A 15,706-nucleotide genomic window follows, 5' to 3' on the forward strand; every position below is an offset into this window, starting at 1 on the left:
CATATTCTTTATTTCTCTAAAAGAGAAAAAGGCCCCTGGGCAAAAAGCTACTACAGCTTAGCTTTACTAGTTTTTCAGCAGTGCAGGGGACAAAGCACGAGACAAGTGCACAGACACGGCGCTGAACTTACAACTGGTTTTTAGTGAGGCGATTTCCACTACTTAAATACAGTGGCAATCAATCTCAAATGAAAAAGAGAGATACACAACATAGATTGGCGATAATGACAATTCCTGAGGACAGGTCTACAGTGGCACAAGACCAGCTGCGCACGTTTTTCTATTCTCATCAAGGAAATGTAGTTATTTATCAGACAGGGCTATTGAGGCAACGCTTACGCATTCATCTTTGAATCTATGGATTTCATGGGCTTCACTTCGATTCTTTTTTCGAGTGATTTATCTGTCTGATAAAGAACTACATTTCCTTGATGAGAATAGAAAAAAACGTGTGCAGCTGGTCTTGTGCCACTGTAGACCTGTGCTCAGGAATTGTCATTATTGCCAGTCTGTTTTGTGTATCTGTCTTTTCATTTGAAATTGGTTGCCACTGTATTTAAGTAGTGGAAATCGCCTCAATAAAGACCAGTTGTAAGTACAGCGCCGTGTCTGTGCACTTGTCTCGTCCTTTGTCCCCTGCGCTGCTGAAAACAATGTCACACCAACTTGCCTAAGCTTCTACAGTATTAGCTTTACTAGGCCCGGGACCCATTACAAGGCAGCAGAGAGCATACATAAAGTCATGAACATGATAAAGTAAAGGGTGAATTTGGATAAGGCATGCACTTTCGAAGCGCAATAGAGATGAAACATGTAATTTTTTTTACTAATTAAACCAAAGTGAAGATTGCGCGATATGACAGGCAAGAGGAATAATCTATGAAATCATGATCAGACGTCTAAAACACAACGCTACTAAGTTGTTTTAAGGAATAGACATGAGTACAAAATACGATGTTCACTATGAGATATTAGAGATAGAGAGGCGAAATTTTCTGTTTATAAGGAGACTTAGTGAGGATGTACAAGCATGTACAACAAACAATATTTAAGAGCAAAAACTGTTATTATCCTCCATACGACTGAGAAAATTTTTCATAAAAACATTTCTTTTATAGCCAGCTTTTTCGCACCACCATTCATTTGAATTATATGTGTTAAGAACTACGAATTGCATCATTTGCCTCCCATAGTTGGTGCGAACCTGATGTACCGTCCATATCTTTCTTTGACGTGTATACCTTGGTGGGTCCATTTTTTGTAAGGACGCAAGTTTGAGGAAAAATTTACTACAGTGGGAGGTCATGAATTTCATAAGAAGCACGACAATGTACTCTAACGTTAATTTTGTTTACTGGTAGAATATTGTGTCGGATAAATAACAGTGGTATATGTGCCACGTAATCGGCGGAGTAAACAATACGGATGACCTTTTTCTGCATGATGAGAATGTGGTTAATATGTGTACGGGCTGTGGTCCCCCAGACTAAGTGGCAATAGTTAATTTTGGAGTGAAGTAATGCATGGTATATCATTTTCTTAATTTCTAGAGGTCGTATATCGCGACGTCAACAGATGACACCTACAGTTTTTGATAAGTTACTTGTAAGGTGTTGAATATGGTCAGACCACTTAAGACGTTCGTCAAGGATGACTCCTATATTTTTGTGTTTGGTGACGATTTGAATGCTATTGGTGCCCAGGGTTAGCGACGTAAGTGCAGATACTGTGCGGTTTACTGGACGGAAAATTATTGCTTTAAATTTTGTGTTGTTAATTTTTAAGGAGTTCATATTGGACCAGTGTAGCACTTTTTCTAGAACGGATTTTTTTTTCACAAGTAATTCACTTGTAGATAATCCCGAATGTAACAAACTAGTGTCGTCGGCATAAATTATAATTTTTGCCATATCTGTAATCTGAGCCAGGTCATTAATACATAAAATTGAGAAAAAGGACTCAATATACTTCCTTAGGTACACCACAATTAATATATTCAAAGGAGGAACACAAGCCGTTAATGCTAACACACTGCTGAAGTTTATCAAGATGTGATGTCATCAGCTGCAATGCACTTCCCCCGACTCCATACTTCTGCAATTTGTCTGGTAGAATATGATGATTAATGCAGTCAAAGGCTTTGCTACAGTCAATAAATATGCTTAAGGTTAGTAGTTTTTCTTCTGTATTTCGTAAAATGAGTTCTTTTTGTGTCAGCAGAGCAGATTCAGTTGATAGGCCTGGTCGAAAACCGAACTGACAATCATCTATGAGGGAGTGTTGATTGAAGAAGCGTTCCAAGCGCCTTAGTAAAATCTTTTCCAGTGGTTTTTAAAATACGGTTAGGATCGACACCGGGCGGTAATTGCTCATGTCATGCCTTGAGCCACCTTTAAGAAGAATAATAACTTTCGCCTGCTTCATTTTATTCGGAAATACACTGGAAGAAATGGTTAGGTTAAAAAATATGCGATAGACATGGTGCAAGAAGGTCGGCAATAAATGTAATTGGCTTAATAGTGAAACCCTCAGTGTCCGGGCTAGAGCTGTTTTTTAGTGGCATAAGCATAGAAAAAACTTCAGATGGGTCAGTAGGCTGATGAAACAAGGAACTGCTAACTTGTTTTGCAATACAGCGAGCCATATCTTTATTGTAAGTAGTGTTTGGCAGGTTAATGAGGCATCGATTGAAGCGGTCCGCTAAGGCGGCACCCGTTACTGGCGATCCATCAATGAAAAGTTCACCGATGTTCTCATTGCTATTTGGGCTATTGATTTTCTCATTCACAGCACGCCACAGTAGTTTCGGATTGTCGCGCCTATTTTCCTGGAACAGTTGGTGATAATACCCTCTTCGTGTCCTACGTAGAGTTCTGTATTCATAGAGTTCCTAAAATTTTTAAAAACAACTAAATCTTCTTTGTTCCTGCCTAACGCAAACTTTTGATAAAGTTTAATTTTTGTTTTAATCTTTTGGTAAAGTTCAGGGTAATCCAAGGTTTCCTTATTTTTTATGTTTCCGCTTCGTTACCCATGGGAGATGAGGACAGTAGATACCCTTAAACTTTTCAATGAATGAATTTTACGCTTCATTCACTCAAGTGTAATTATAAATATCTGACCAATCCATGTTCTGTATGGCTTGTCGAAACGAGATTACGTTTCCATTACTGAATGATTGGAACTTTATAAAAGGATATGAATTGCTCACACAACGGCGCTTCTTAACGGATACAAAAATTGGACAGTGGTCACTAATATCACACGACAAAGTGCCAGCACAATGAACAGCTATGTCAACATTAACTGTGAAAAGATCAATGATGCTCAGGCTAGATGGCATAATTCTTGTTGGAGAAGGGATCACGTTAGTAAATTCATTCGATTAAATTATGCTAGAGCATGTTAATGATGCTGAGCTCTTCTCATTCATATTAACACTGGAATCTCCACCCATAACTAAGCTATATTGGTTTAAAGAGCAGAATTCTAGAAGATGGTTTAGATTTTGGCATAAGAGATCGTAGTTCCGCTAGGAGGCAGGTAGACTGCAGATATTATGAATTTGTTGTGACGTAATGTTAGTATTTCATAGTTTTCTCTCGAGACTGAAAGTTCCTCAATGAGTTCGCATTTATAAGAATATTTTACATAAATGGCCACTCCCACTCCTCGTGACAGTCTGTTTAAGTAGAAAAGTGAAAAAGGGTATGAATGAATAAAGTCGCTTTCTTGTTGACACCTGGGCTCCAAAGTTTGAGCTAGTTTTTTTTTTTCAATTTGAGCTACTTGCACCTAGGCAAATCGAACGGAGATTATTCAAAGCATGAAAAGAAGGAACTTCCAGTCGTATTCGCTCCCGCAGAATTCGTCTCGTGCCGAATGCATTCTGTTCAGGCAAAACGAAGCGAACGGAAAGCAAGTGCGCCACGACGATCCGTTCTTGGTAAGCCGCAAAGCTCTGGGGCTGGAAGCGCGCATTCCGCCTCCTTCCACGGTGACCACTTTCCGCTTGCGCGCGCCTCCACTCAAGCTACACTGTCCTCTTACCGCGGAAACCGCCTTCCGGTTAAGCCTACTACTTCTACAACTGCGATGTGAAACCCGAGGAACAACGGGCCTTCTGCTGTAAAGATCTTCCAGCCAGCGAATTAAACTCGTGACGTCCTTACCAAAAAAAGGACACTAAAATAAAAACAACGAGGTCGAAATGTGCATTTCAACTGCAAAATCGGGCGATGATGGCGACACCTGAATTTCGTTACTTGCTCTTCTCTGCCTTATAAAAGCTCCGTTTTCGGCGAGAATGGTCTTTTCGCGATTGAAACGCGGTACCCTATCGACACAGGCCGACTTTTGTATATGTCCTCAGTGTCCCTACATATATTCACTGCTTTGAAAGTTGACCTTACAGGCGGGATTTTGTCTTCTTGGTTACGTTTTGGGCGATACTTTCATAAAGCGCTTCTCTCCGACCGACGGAAGTGATTTATTTTCAGCGACGTACGTCATGCTACGAAACATATACCGCCATCAATGGAAAGCAGCACATCCGTTGGCGGAGATGTTTACGCTTCGTTCTTGCTCCCTGTTCGCAGCTGCTGGGCTCCATCAACGGGGCGCAGCGGGACGCCGGGAACGAGGAGGACCCTCTGCTGAGCACCGCCCGGCACTCGACCAGCGTCGCGGCGCTGGCGCTGGTGGCCGTGGCCGTGCTGGTGCGCCTCAGCTACCTGACCAAGATGGCCTTCCTGGCGCTGGTGTGCGCGCTCCAGTGCGCCCTCTGCCTGCTGCCGCCCCTCAGCGACCAGTTCCGGCCGCCGTCGACGCAGGGGCCCGACCCTCTGCTCGATCTCCCCGACGCGGCGGCTCCATCCACTGTCGTGCCCGATTCTGGGCAGCCACAGTCGGACGAGTGAGTGTTGTAACCCGCAGTGGCCGGCAAAGGGATGGATGGAAAAACTTTATTTTGATCAGAACGCATGTGCGGACGATTCCGTGCCAGATGGCCATCAACCCATTGGTGATGGCGATCTGGGTGGCCCACTGCACGGCCCTAGTCTGGGCGACCGGTTCTGAGCTGGCCGACACGGCCTCCGACTGCTCGAGAGAAGGATCACGCATAGTCTCCGCCGGTGAAGGCACTATGCTACCACTCCATAATATGTGGTCATAGGTTGCCAGTTCCTCACACCATTTGCATTCCGGCTGAACGTCAGGTAGACTTTGCTTAACACATATGGGTTGAAGAATGATCTCGTCTGCAATCTTCGCCAGACGCATTTCTGCGCCTTTACCAATTGCTTGTCCGGGGGTGGGTAAATTCTCCGCTCAAGTTTGTAATGGTTAGTAATGTCGTTATGACGCCAGGAAAAGCCGTGACTTTGATCCGCAAAACATGAGAGGCTGGAAATTGAATTGCGCATGCCAATAGCAATAGCAGGCGTCGGTTTCGCTTACATAAGCCGATCGCTTGTCTTCTGCCATTTTATTACGCTGACAGGTCACTCAAGGCCTCGGTGAGTAGCAAAGTCTTTTAGAGCGAAATCTTTACTGGCCTAGCAGCGCCGAAAGCCGAGTCTTCGCCATCGCTGCGCCGGGGTTCCACAGCCGTGGAGCGGCTGCTGCCTGACCATGTGATCTAGCCGAGCAGACAAAGCTTGGAATCTGTAACGTTCAGTGCGTTCAGCCCACTGGATAGGCAGCGCGCCAACACTGGCAGGTGGCAGTTAATGGTTGATGGCGAGAGGTTGGTCACCCAATGAATGCTGCGGCCTACTGCTCCAGTACGTGCCGCGTGTCTGCCACAAAGGTTGTCAGCGCTAATGCATGCAGCCCACATCTCGCTCTCTCTCACCACCGCCACGTACCTCAAAGCGCAGCCGAGGAGTCCACTGACCCAGGGAGCCAGTCATGCTCCCTTCCTTTCCTCAAAATCATCGGAGTCTAGAACGCTGTCAACGCTAATGAACACAATGAACGCAGACAGCTTTCGATTTGCATATCCTAGATTATCTGAGCAATCCGGATTTTTTTTTTCGGAAGACGATTCGTGATTGAAACCGGCTATTAGCTAATACTGCGGAATGCCGACGAAATACTGAGTTATTTGTAAAAGTTCTTCAGTTGTAGTTTGAATCCTTTAGACGCTGTTATCTGCGCTTTATTTGCTTGAGTAGGTTGCATTGTAACTGTTGTAGCTGCTATTTTGTCATTCGTGAGCGCATTTTGCAGGTTGTTTCTTATCTTCGTTTGTAGAAAGAAATCACTGTGTGTCGATATGTTTGGCGCACGTATTACTTAGTTCGGGTTTTTCATATCCCTGCTCCTGCTGACAGCCTCACCTTGAAGCTGGCAGTGTTGTATAAATAAATAAATAAATAAATAAATAAATAAATAAATAAATAAATAAATAAATAAATAAATAAATAAATGAATAAATAAATAAATAAATAAATAAATAAATAAATAAATGTATATGAGCGTGAAGCCCGAGAAGCAAATCTTAGGCCTATGCATCTTATTAGAATGCCTGCCCGGTACATTATAAAGCGAAGACAAGTCCTCTTGTAGAAACTCTGGCAAACACCCTGAGGCTTTCTCCTCCCTTGTTCCCTTTGCGAGTGCCAAGAACCATCTGCCCACCCTCTCGGCACAATGTTCTGTAGATTGACATAATAGCCCTCCTAGCTTCCTGTAGATTCCTCTCATTCGAAGTACAGTGTCAAAAACCGTCTAGATTCGAGGCGCGAGCCTCTAAAACGTATGTGTCACCTTACGCTCCTGCGAGGACTGATGGCGGATGGTTTTCGGCGACGTTATCGCATTTAACACGCATTCTAATTCCTGTGTAGTCACGTGACAGCACTGTGCGCGCACTCGCAGGCGCCTGCTGAACCACGGCGTCGCGCAGCTCATCTACCTGGTCGCCATCGCCATGGCCCTGGTCATCATCTCGAGACAGGTACGGACTCGGGAAGGAACGCGCACCCCCACATGAAATGCTTTTCCGCTGTACGAGCGTGCTCCAAATTTGTTCAGTCCTGAGAACGGGAGTTTAAAATTGTTGGAAGGAAACCAGAGACAACGCAAACAGGAGATTTGATTTGATTTGATCTTTGTTCAACATCAGGGGATGTTGCGTCCACAGGCAAAAAGCCAGAAAGGCTTGACTAGGCCAGTGCACCCATTCTTTTACGCCAGGGGTGGCAAATATTACGTTACACAACATGAATACATACATCGATAAAAATACAGAGAGGGCAATGGAAGGTTAAACAGCATATAGAAACCAATCGCAGAAATCATGTTTGCATTATCAGAAAAAAGCAAAACATAAAACGCTTACTGTCGTATTTGCAAAAAAAGATACAGAACAAGCATGCCTAGTTAATAAAATAGGTACAAGTGGAAAACACATACGTTATCTAAGTAAATATATCGCAGAACTTTTTCATCGACAATCTCGTAACATCTATGTCATTTTGTAGTAGCTGATTTATGCTAGTGGGCAAAGTGAACTTTAGCATCTTTTTTCCATAATTGGCACGGCATTTACGGATAGAAGCAAAAATGACAGGTGCAAAGTCAGAAGACGGCAGGAGGGCAGCATGGATTCAGAGAACAAACGCGAGTTGATGGCGTAATTGCCAGTTGGTCCGGCGGAGACAAAGACGACTTTTCAGGGATTCGTGGACAAGCTTTTGTTGCCTCACTTGGTTGCCCAGCAATGAAAGGAGAGGGCGAAACGTCCCGTGAAAATATGTTTGCGCGTTGTTTACTGTAATTAAATGTCGCCGAAGGGGAGCAGAAAAGCCGACCGGAAGTTGGCACATGCCGTAGAATTTCTTGAAAATGTCCTCAAAACTGCTTATTATTGCTGATTCAGCTGAAATGAGCGTCATTTCTCGCTGAAATTGGAATAAATAAGCGGATGACGTTGACTTATTTCAGGTATTGTGGAAGAAAGGATCCATTAAATGACGAATTATACAACGTCCCTCCTGCACTCAACAGTGGGGTCTCTGTTGAAATTATTTTTTGATGATATCTTTTTCAAGAATGCAAACTCGTTAGCCCGCCGGCTAACGTTACGATTGCAGCCGGCGCCCTACACGGCAACGAAAATTCAGCTGTGGGATTATTCTACCCTTCACTACAATGGTCCTCTTCTCTACGACTGCCTGATTTCACTACAATTTATTACGCCAGATTTCTGGCAGCCGTGCTTGCTCTGCGCAACTATTTCTTTCCGCAGTGGCAGTCATTGCTTCTTCTCTATCATTGTGCTCGTTTCTCGATTCATCCGTTCACTCCCGCATATTGAACACATTGCTTCCACTGCTTCCTCCTCAAATGTGTCTTCCTCATTTCATATGGACGCTTGACCACAAGGGACTGATTTAAATGAGGTGGCGCATAACTTGTTAAAGGCTCCCTTCAGCGACCCCGTGTTAACTGTCCTCCCCGCTACAGTGTATTTCACACCTGCTACGTTTCGAAGACGATTGTTGTTAATTGAGCTAAGCGGGGCACTTTAAACATCGCCAAATTATCGACACCTGCGGTATCTATGCAGCGGAAAATTGTGCTGAACAATACAGACTGAAGCCTCACTTACTAGAATGCCCTTCCGTGTTCTGTCGCCATCTTTCTACGAGCAGAAGTTTGATTTGGCGCTCGGTCCTCCATACGAATTTTACCATGACCCCTATTAGTTGAGCAGTTTAGCCTATTTTGCTTGCTCTCGCAGCAGAGGTATCTCGAAGTTCTCGTGATAACAAGTGCCATGGATTCACTTTCCCTAGTCCTTCAGTGATCCCTGACGTGAGCTCTATGCTAGTTCCAAAGCTTTCTTGAACTGCCAACATTAGAAGACTACACTTTTTGAATTGTTGCTTTGCGTGTGGCTGGGGCGCATGCGCAGTTCGAGCTGACGTCACGGCGGCTCTTCCTGTGGCGGAAAGACGTGGAGGAGCAGAAGGAGAAGGTGGCCGACATGCGTCGCAAGAACGAGGCGCTCGTCTACAACGTGCTGCCGCCCCACGTCGCCAAGGTCTTCCTCGGACGCCGCAGACTGGACGAGGTGAGGGGGAATCAAAAATAGGAGCGCCTTTATTCGTTTCATCCTTAAGTTGGATGAAAGGCTTGCTTAAAAAATTGACCATGGTTTAGCTCTGGTTAAACCTGGAGTGACGAGATAGCTACATCTGGCTGCGTGGAGCTCGCTCAGTCGAATTGCAAAGTCGGTCTTTCGCCGCTCCGTTTCGCTGGGCGTTCCTTCTTCATCTTCCTCCCTGGACATGGATTCACTCTCTCCCCCTCGACACGGCGCATGCGCACAGCTGTTGCAGCTCGGTTTCGCCGGCGCGCTGCTCCGCACCACATGACCAAGGCCACGGCGCCGCCACGGAGCTCAAGGGGTGCCACGCTGAAGGCTCGAAGAGCTAGCGTAGTGTAGCTCTCGATGCAAAAGTAGTTGCAACTATCGTCGCCGCCGTCAGCGTATCGCAATGTTAGCATTTTCATTTCTCCATAACAGCGTGTGAGAAAATTTTTCAGGTTCAGCTTATTATGCCGCTACTCGAAAACACGTCTTACTGTCCAAACTATCAGGTGCCCTGATGAGGATACGTCATGCGGTAGAAGGAAAAAAATGGCCACTCTGGGATGCCGTTAGTAAACTGCACTCTCCTCGCGTTGGGTCCCAGGAAACCGACCAATAGGTGCATTTTGTGGGATCAGCAAACGTCGCCTTAATGCAACATATTCCACACGATGCATGTAGCGAGCAGAGATTGTCACGGGCACGTGCCAGTGACCTAGCGCAAGGATTTGGAGAGGCCTGTGAGGTTGCTGTTTGGAAAGCAACCACCTCGCCTACATCAACCATGGCTGACTTTTTTTTTCTCGTTTCCCACGTCGTCCAGGACCTGTACAGCAAGAGCCACGACGCCGTCGGGGTGCTCTTCGCGGCCATGCCCAACTTCTCCGACTTCTACACCGAGGAGTCGGTCAACAACCAGGGCCTCGAGTGCCTTCGCTTCCTCAACGAGGTCATCTCGGACTTCGACGCGGTACGGCCTCCCCGATTCTTCCTTTCCTATGAGGTTGTACTTAGGTTGGCGGCGCGGTTCGGATTTCGTTTCTCGCGTTGTCTATTAGATAGTGCACGTAGATGCCTCGCACAGATACGTTGAAGTTTTGCTGGTTTGACCGTTACCCCGGAGGTGCAAATGCGTCCGCGGTACCTTCTCAGTGCTAATAGATATACGTTCTGCATCTGCCTGTTACCTCTATACGTGTTGAAAACTCTCATATGACAGGCAGTCGGAGTCATCTCTAGCAGGTTGCCCAAAAGCTGACTACAAAGAACGTCGAGCGAAAAGTTCTTGTACAAAGAGAACTTCGAAGATGATTTCATTTTGACCTAGAGCGAATACACAAGACTTAATAAGGCAGCGCGACGAAGCATTATCGGTTTACTGTCCCTGCCTTCGTTCGCAGTTTCACCACACGATGGCGTCGCCTCCAATTTGCCAAGTTTAGTTGTTTTCCTGATGTCAACACCGCGTGTTTGTGACAGTATCGCTGCGGATGGAAAGTCCTAGGCACAGCTGTGACATTTAACGCTAAGTGCTCAACATATTGCTTAGCCTCACTAGAAACACACAGCGAGATTAAAAACGTTGATCGCCTGCCGTGCCGAACAGTAATCAGTGCATCGATCATTGGCAAGTTTTTAGTTCAGTGACTTTCAGCAAAAAAAAAACAGCGTTGTTTTTCTGCGTTTTAAAACAGATGAAAACAACCATTTGTGGTTTGGTTTTTTATTCGGACTACCACTCGATGTACTCATTTCAATGGTATGAGATGGGGAATAAGAGGTCGGACAAGTACAAAAAAAAGGGCTGCGGTAAAAAGCCTATAGAAAAAAATATATAATGCCTATATAAAAAGTGAAGAAAGAAATTACAGATCAAAGCAAAGATGGGAGAACAATCTACTGTAGAACAAAAAAAAACAAACAATTAGCAAAATAAACAGTAAGGAATAACAGAAGCTAGGCAAAAATAAACGGATAGATCGAAACAAAATAGCAAGGTGCAAAATAACGGCGTAGCGTAAAAAAGCTAAGGTGTTTCGCAGTTTGTTCTCTGCTACGCGTCACAACTCCCCAAATGTCCGCAAGATTTGCAATGCGTTCCCTTCGGTGCTATGTATTATATATCTCACGTGTCCCACCATGCCGTTAGCTAAGACATCGGTCGTGTCCACATTAAGGGCAATCATTTCATCTCACTAAAGGTAAAATAAAATGCAGCCGCCTCCTTTTTCCGGTTCCTTCCAGCTCCTGGAGCAGAGTCGGTTCCGGGACATCCTCAAAATCAAGACCATCGGCTCCAGCTACATGGCGGCCAGCGGGCTCAGCAAAGAGGACGAACCCAAGGTGATTAACTTTTTTTGTGCATCACATGATGCTGTAGATGTGCAGGCAGATGTGCCGATAGGGCAGTCTGACCCATATACTGGTAGTAGCTTTCCTCATGTTAAGGAAAAATTCAACAAGCGCACCTTTTTGGTAGCAAAAAAAAAATGTTCACTGCGCGTATAATACCTGGCGCAGTACAAGGCAAGCAAACGAAGGCTATGTAAAACATTGCATAGCAGAAAAAAGCGCAGAAGGCAACACACGATAGAGAAAAAGAATCACAAGGCATTTCAACCGACTTTTCCAGTTTTCCGCCCTTTTAAATGTTAAACATTGCATCGTAGACAGCAAGCTTCAGTTTTGAAAAGCATCTCCACTCACATTTACATTTTAAAAAATTGTAGGGCGCCCTCAAGGTATTACGCGATAGCTAATGGGATAATGCCCACATATGCAGAATTGGGCATTCCGTGCTTAAAAGAACACTGAGGAGAACCCTATCAAAATTTTTTTGTTATCAATATCTGATAGTTCGGCATTTCATGGCTTTGGTGACGCTTCTCCGGGAGCGAAAGATGCATTTATTTCAAAGAAATCTGGATTCGAAGTTGAAAAATTTTTTCCCGCCGCTCCGATTCAAACTCGAGAACTCTTATGACGACACGGAGAACTCTTATGACGACACAGAACGGAGTGACGTGAAACGCGACGTAAACGGAGACTCCGTGATTTTTGGCGGGTAGCGGTGCGGTGCGCAACCTTTCTTTGCAAGCCTCAGAGATTCGTGACATCCATGAAGTAAGGAAAATTCCTCCATGGTGGCGCCTCTTGTCCTAGGAAGTCATCACGCTTGTACTTGCGAGATTGGCCTGTGGCGGCGATACCTGTATTTTGGTTCTTGCGTTTTTGTGATCAGGAGCTGGTATTCTATGAATACAAGCCAACTTCAATTTCTCCTCAGTGTCCCTTTAACGTTCATAGATCCGTGGGAGTCCTCATACCCCTCCTGGCGCAGTGGTGCAGCGGTTAAGCGATGCGCCACTGCCCCGGCAGGTGGCAGGTGCTGCCACCGGCGGGACATGTACGATCCAGGTTGCTCTTCCCAGCAACCTCTCGGGACCAATCATTCGCTACCACCTGCCACGGTGGGCAGTTTGCTGACTATCCAGTGGACAGGTTGTGATCACGCTACAAGGCCACGTGACCTAGGTGGCCCACCTACCTCCTAGGTTGCTTCTCTGGGGATTTTTCGCTCACGGTCAACGACGCTGGATTTTCTGCGGCACGAGCTCCCTAACGCTATAGCATTATTACAAAATAAACATGACATACTACAGTCATTTTAAAAGGCCGCACGGCGATTTAAATGCAGTGCTCTCGAGCTGAATGTTTCTTGACATGGCGGTGGCGGGTAAAATGTTTAAATGATAGTTAAGAGAGGAATTGATGTTGTCGGGGGTCTTTAGTTCAGGATTTCATTAGCTGTCGCTGCTGCCGTGCTCTCTCGAGGAGTTGCTTCTTGTCCCCGAGGTGTGAGCTGGGTAGAGCTGCCTCCCACTCCTCAGTCATTGACTAAGCAATTAGTTCGATTTCCGAACTTTCATGGCATGCCCACGCCATATGATAGAGGTCCGTCTCCACCCCGCATTACTGGCATTCTTTGCTCAAAGATGCTGAGCGCATGGCGTATAATCTAGACGGGTGATTAAGGTCTGTGTTTGTAGTCACCTGAGGCTAAATTCCTGCTTTTTGCTGAGGCCCCTAGCTGGAGGTAGGGGCCCTCAAGTAGAGTTTCGGCCTTGTTGACACGACATGTTCTTAGTATAGAGCAGACGGTTACACAACAGCAGACAGGTCTGTCCTCGTGTTATCTTGCGCTATATATCTTAGAACATCTCGTGGCATTCTTCGGTTTGCGCTATAATAAATGTGCGCTCCAAGATCTAAAGAAGTGTGCAATGTAAAAGGCAGTGATTATCCGAAACTTCACAGTTCTTTAATTATTGCGTTAGCATTACTACTGCCCTCTTCGCGCAATCTGCCTAGTAGTGTGACTTTGGGGCCGCGGAGTAGGATCTGGAGAGGGGAGTGGCCAATCACAATCAGCGAGAGGCGTCACGTGGAGACCAGAAGCGCGGCGGCCAATCAGAGATGTGGAGAGGGTTAGAGGCCTTTCAGCCGCTTAGAAGAGAGAGAAAGGGGCTTGCTAGAGATTCGGCCATCCAGCGCAGCAGGGATGTCATTGCGGAGGCAAAGCGTCAGAAGTGACAGGGGGAGAGTGAAGACTACAGGCAGCATCATGGAGCAGCTGAAGCTGAGTACAGGAGACTCAGACGCTAGGCGGACCCTAATGCTAACGCATACACCATCGTACAAAGCGTGTTGATTGTCCGTGATTTTTTTTCTTTTTTGCCGAATGCTGATACTGCCTAATCAACCCTGTTCCTTCCAGGCCGGCGCCAGCATAGAGGAGAAATGGGGCCACCTGGCGCAGCTCACAGACTTTGCACTCGCTCTTAAGGACACGCTCAACAACATCAACCGAGAGAGCTTCAACAACTTTGTCCTCAAGATGGGTGAGTGCGCATGCTCTTCAGCGTATCACTGATAGCGTAACGAAAATTCGTTCATCTACTTGTTTTTAGGTCCACGACAACTGAAAAAACATTTCGGCTACTTTTTATCAAAAGATTTTTGCATGATGTCCGGTTTTCACTAATTCGGAGGCTCCTTGTATCCAAAAAGGTCTCTTCCTTGCGTGATAAGTTGGAATGCAGCAAATTGTTATGAACAGAGCGAACAAATCAGGTGCATGTCGTGTTGTTCTTTGTCTCCCACAGCCTTCTTTTGTTACCAGCAACATTGTCATGCCGCTTATTGTTCTCGTCTTACTGCAACTTCTTCACCGCGAATAGACTGAACTGTCGCATATCGGCTGCTTCATTTCTCCTAAGTCTGGCACAGATGGCGAGTAACAAAGCAGATGTTGACGGCTGCCATAGGACGTACAGGGTATGTCAGAAGTTTCCGGGCCACATGTTCTGCTTTTCAGCAGTATATATTCTGTCACTTTGACTCCCTATGCAGATACCAGGGTTCTCAGAGATGAGAACGATGCTTTTCTTGCCCCAGATTCTGGGGATGGGGAGTGTTGTAAACGCACCATTATACGGCTCGAAAGCAGACCCTTTAAGCTGGGAACTCTTGACGCACCCTGTGCCTCTAGGATCCATAACCAGCACTGTGCTTAGTCCTTTGCCTTACAGTTGCATCACCGGTCGGCATTGTCGCCACCATCATCATCGACAGCAGCAATAAAGATTTAGTCACAGGATGAAAATAAATTTACCTGCCGTTCTAAACATTAACTGAGTACGCGAATTAATTTAGTAAAATTCTCTACGAATATGGTCAACAATAAATCAGTCGAATAATGAGGCACTGAAAGCAGCCGCCTCCGCACATATGTGCAGTGGGGCGAGCACCTTTATTTCCTGTCATTCATATGGAATGACTGCCCCCTTGTTTCTTACAAAAGCAACTCACATTGTGTTCAGACATTAAGTGGGTTGCAATCTCTAGACCATGTAAAAGAGGACAAGAACGCTGTGACCCTGTGTTAGCTGTGCAACGTTTGCCTTTTAAGCCATTACATTTTAACGCTTGTCTCCACATTGCAGTGCGCTGCCAGCCAACCGAATTTTTGACGTTACAGGCACAACTGCATATTCCTTTGACGACGTACGAGAGGGAAAAGGCAGTAGCAGTAGCATCACTGGGAACAGAAGCCTCCAATAAATGTTTGATGTCTTTTCGTTCAAAAATAGTCTGCCTACTGACATTGCTGTCTAACAGAAAAGCACGCTTTGCAGGGTCACAAAACCAATAATGATGGCCAGGGTAAATGATCGCTATGCGGTGGGTCCCTCCCGCAAGGCAGAGCTCCCAATCCAACAGGGGAGAGAGAGAGAGAGAGAGAGAACGGTGGCTGAAGCCGTGGGAGTGAAAAAAGGCGTATTTGGCTAATTCGTCCATCAGCTTCGGCTACTGCGCTGAGCTCACGGCAGCTGAAGACACTGGTGTGAGTTGTGACTCGGCGCAGCCTTCCGTCCACTAGGCGCGTAGCGGCGAAGCGGCCAACGTAATGCACACAGAACAAATTGAACCTTAAATCGTGCGCACAAAAGTTTTTGAAGATTGAAGTTTCGTTTAGTGCCGTGACGCAAGCACGTTATCAATGACGGGCGAAGTGTGCTGCTAAAGCTGATAACTTTT

General features: G+C 45.7%; 1 protein-coding gene across 6 annotated transcripts in view; it reads left to right on the forward strand.

Moving 5' to 3' along the window:
• Nucleotides 1–15,706, forward strand: part of LOC144128093 (adenylate cyclase type 3-like) — a 394,302-nt gene that overhangs the window by 343,091 nt on the left and 35,505 nt on the right. For all 6 annotated transcript variants that reach the window (XR_013313680.1, XR_013313679.1, XM_077661173.1 and 3 more), the window contains 6 exons: nucleotides 4,599–4,915; nucleotides 6,886–6,964; nucleotides 8,927–9,085; nucleotides 9,930–10,076; nucleotides 11,351–11,449; nucleotides 13,884–14,007. Coding sequence is in view for 4 of the 6 variants with exons in the window: in XM_077661173.1 (XP_077517299.1) it covers nucleotides 4,599–4,915; nucleotides 6,886–6,964; nucleotides 8,927–9,085; nucleotides 9,930–10,076; nucleotides 11,351–11,449; nucleotides 13,884–14,007 (925 nt within the window). In the remaining 2 variants the exon portion in view is untranslated. The remainder of the gene's footprint in view (nucleotides 1–4,598; nucleotides 4,916–6,885; nucleotides 6,965–8,926; nucleotides 9,086–9,929; nucleotides 10,077–11,350; nucleotides 11,450–13,883; nucleotides 14,008–15,706) is intronic.

Source organism: Amblyomma americanum, chromosome 4, assembly GCF_052857255.1.
Source record: "Amblyomma americanum isolate KBUSLIRL-KWMA chromosome 4, ASM5285725v1, whole genome shotgun sequence".
NCBI classification, from domain to species: domain Eukaryota; kingdom Metazoa; phylum Arthropoda; class Arachnida; order Ixodida; family Ixodidae; genus Amblyomma; species Amblyomma americanum.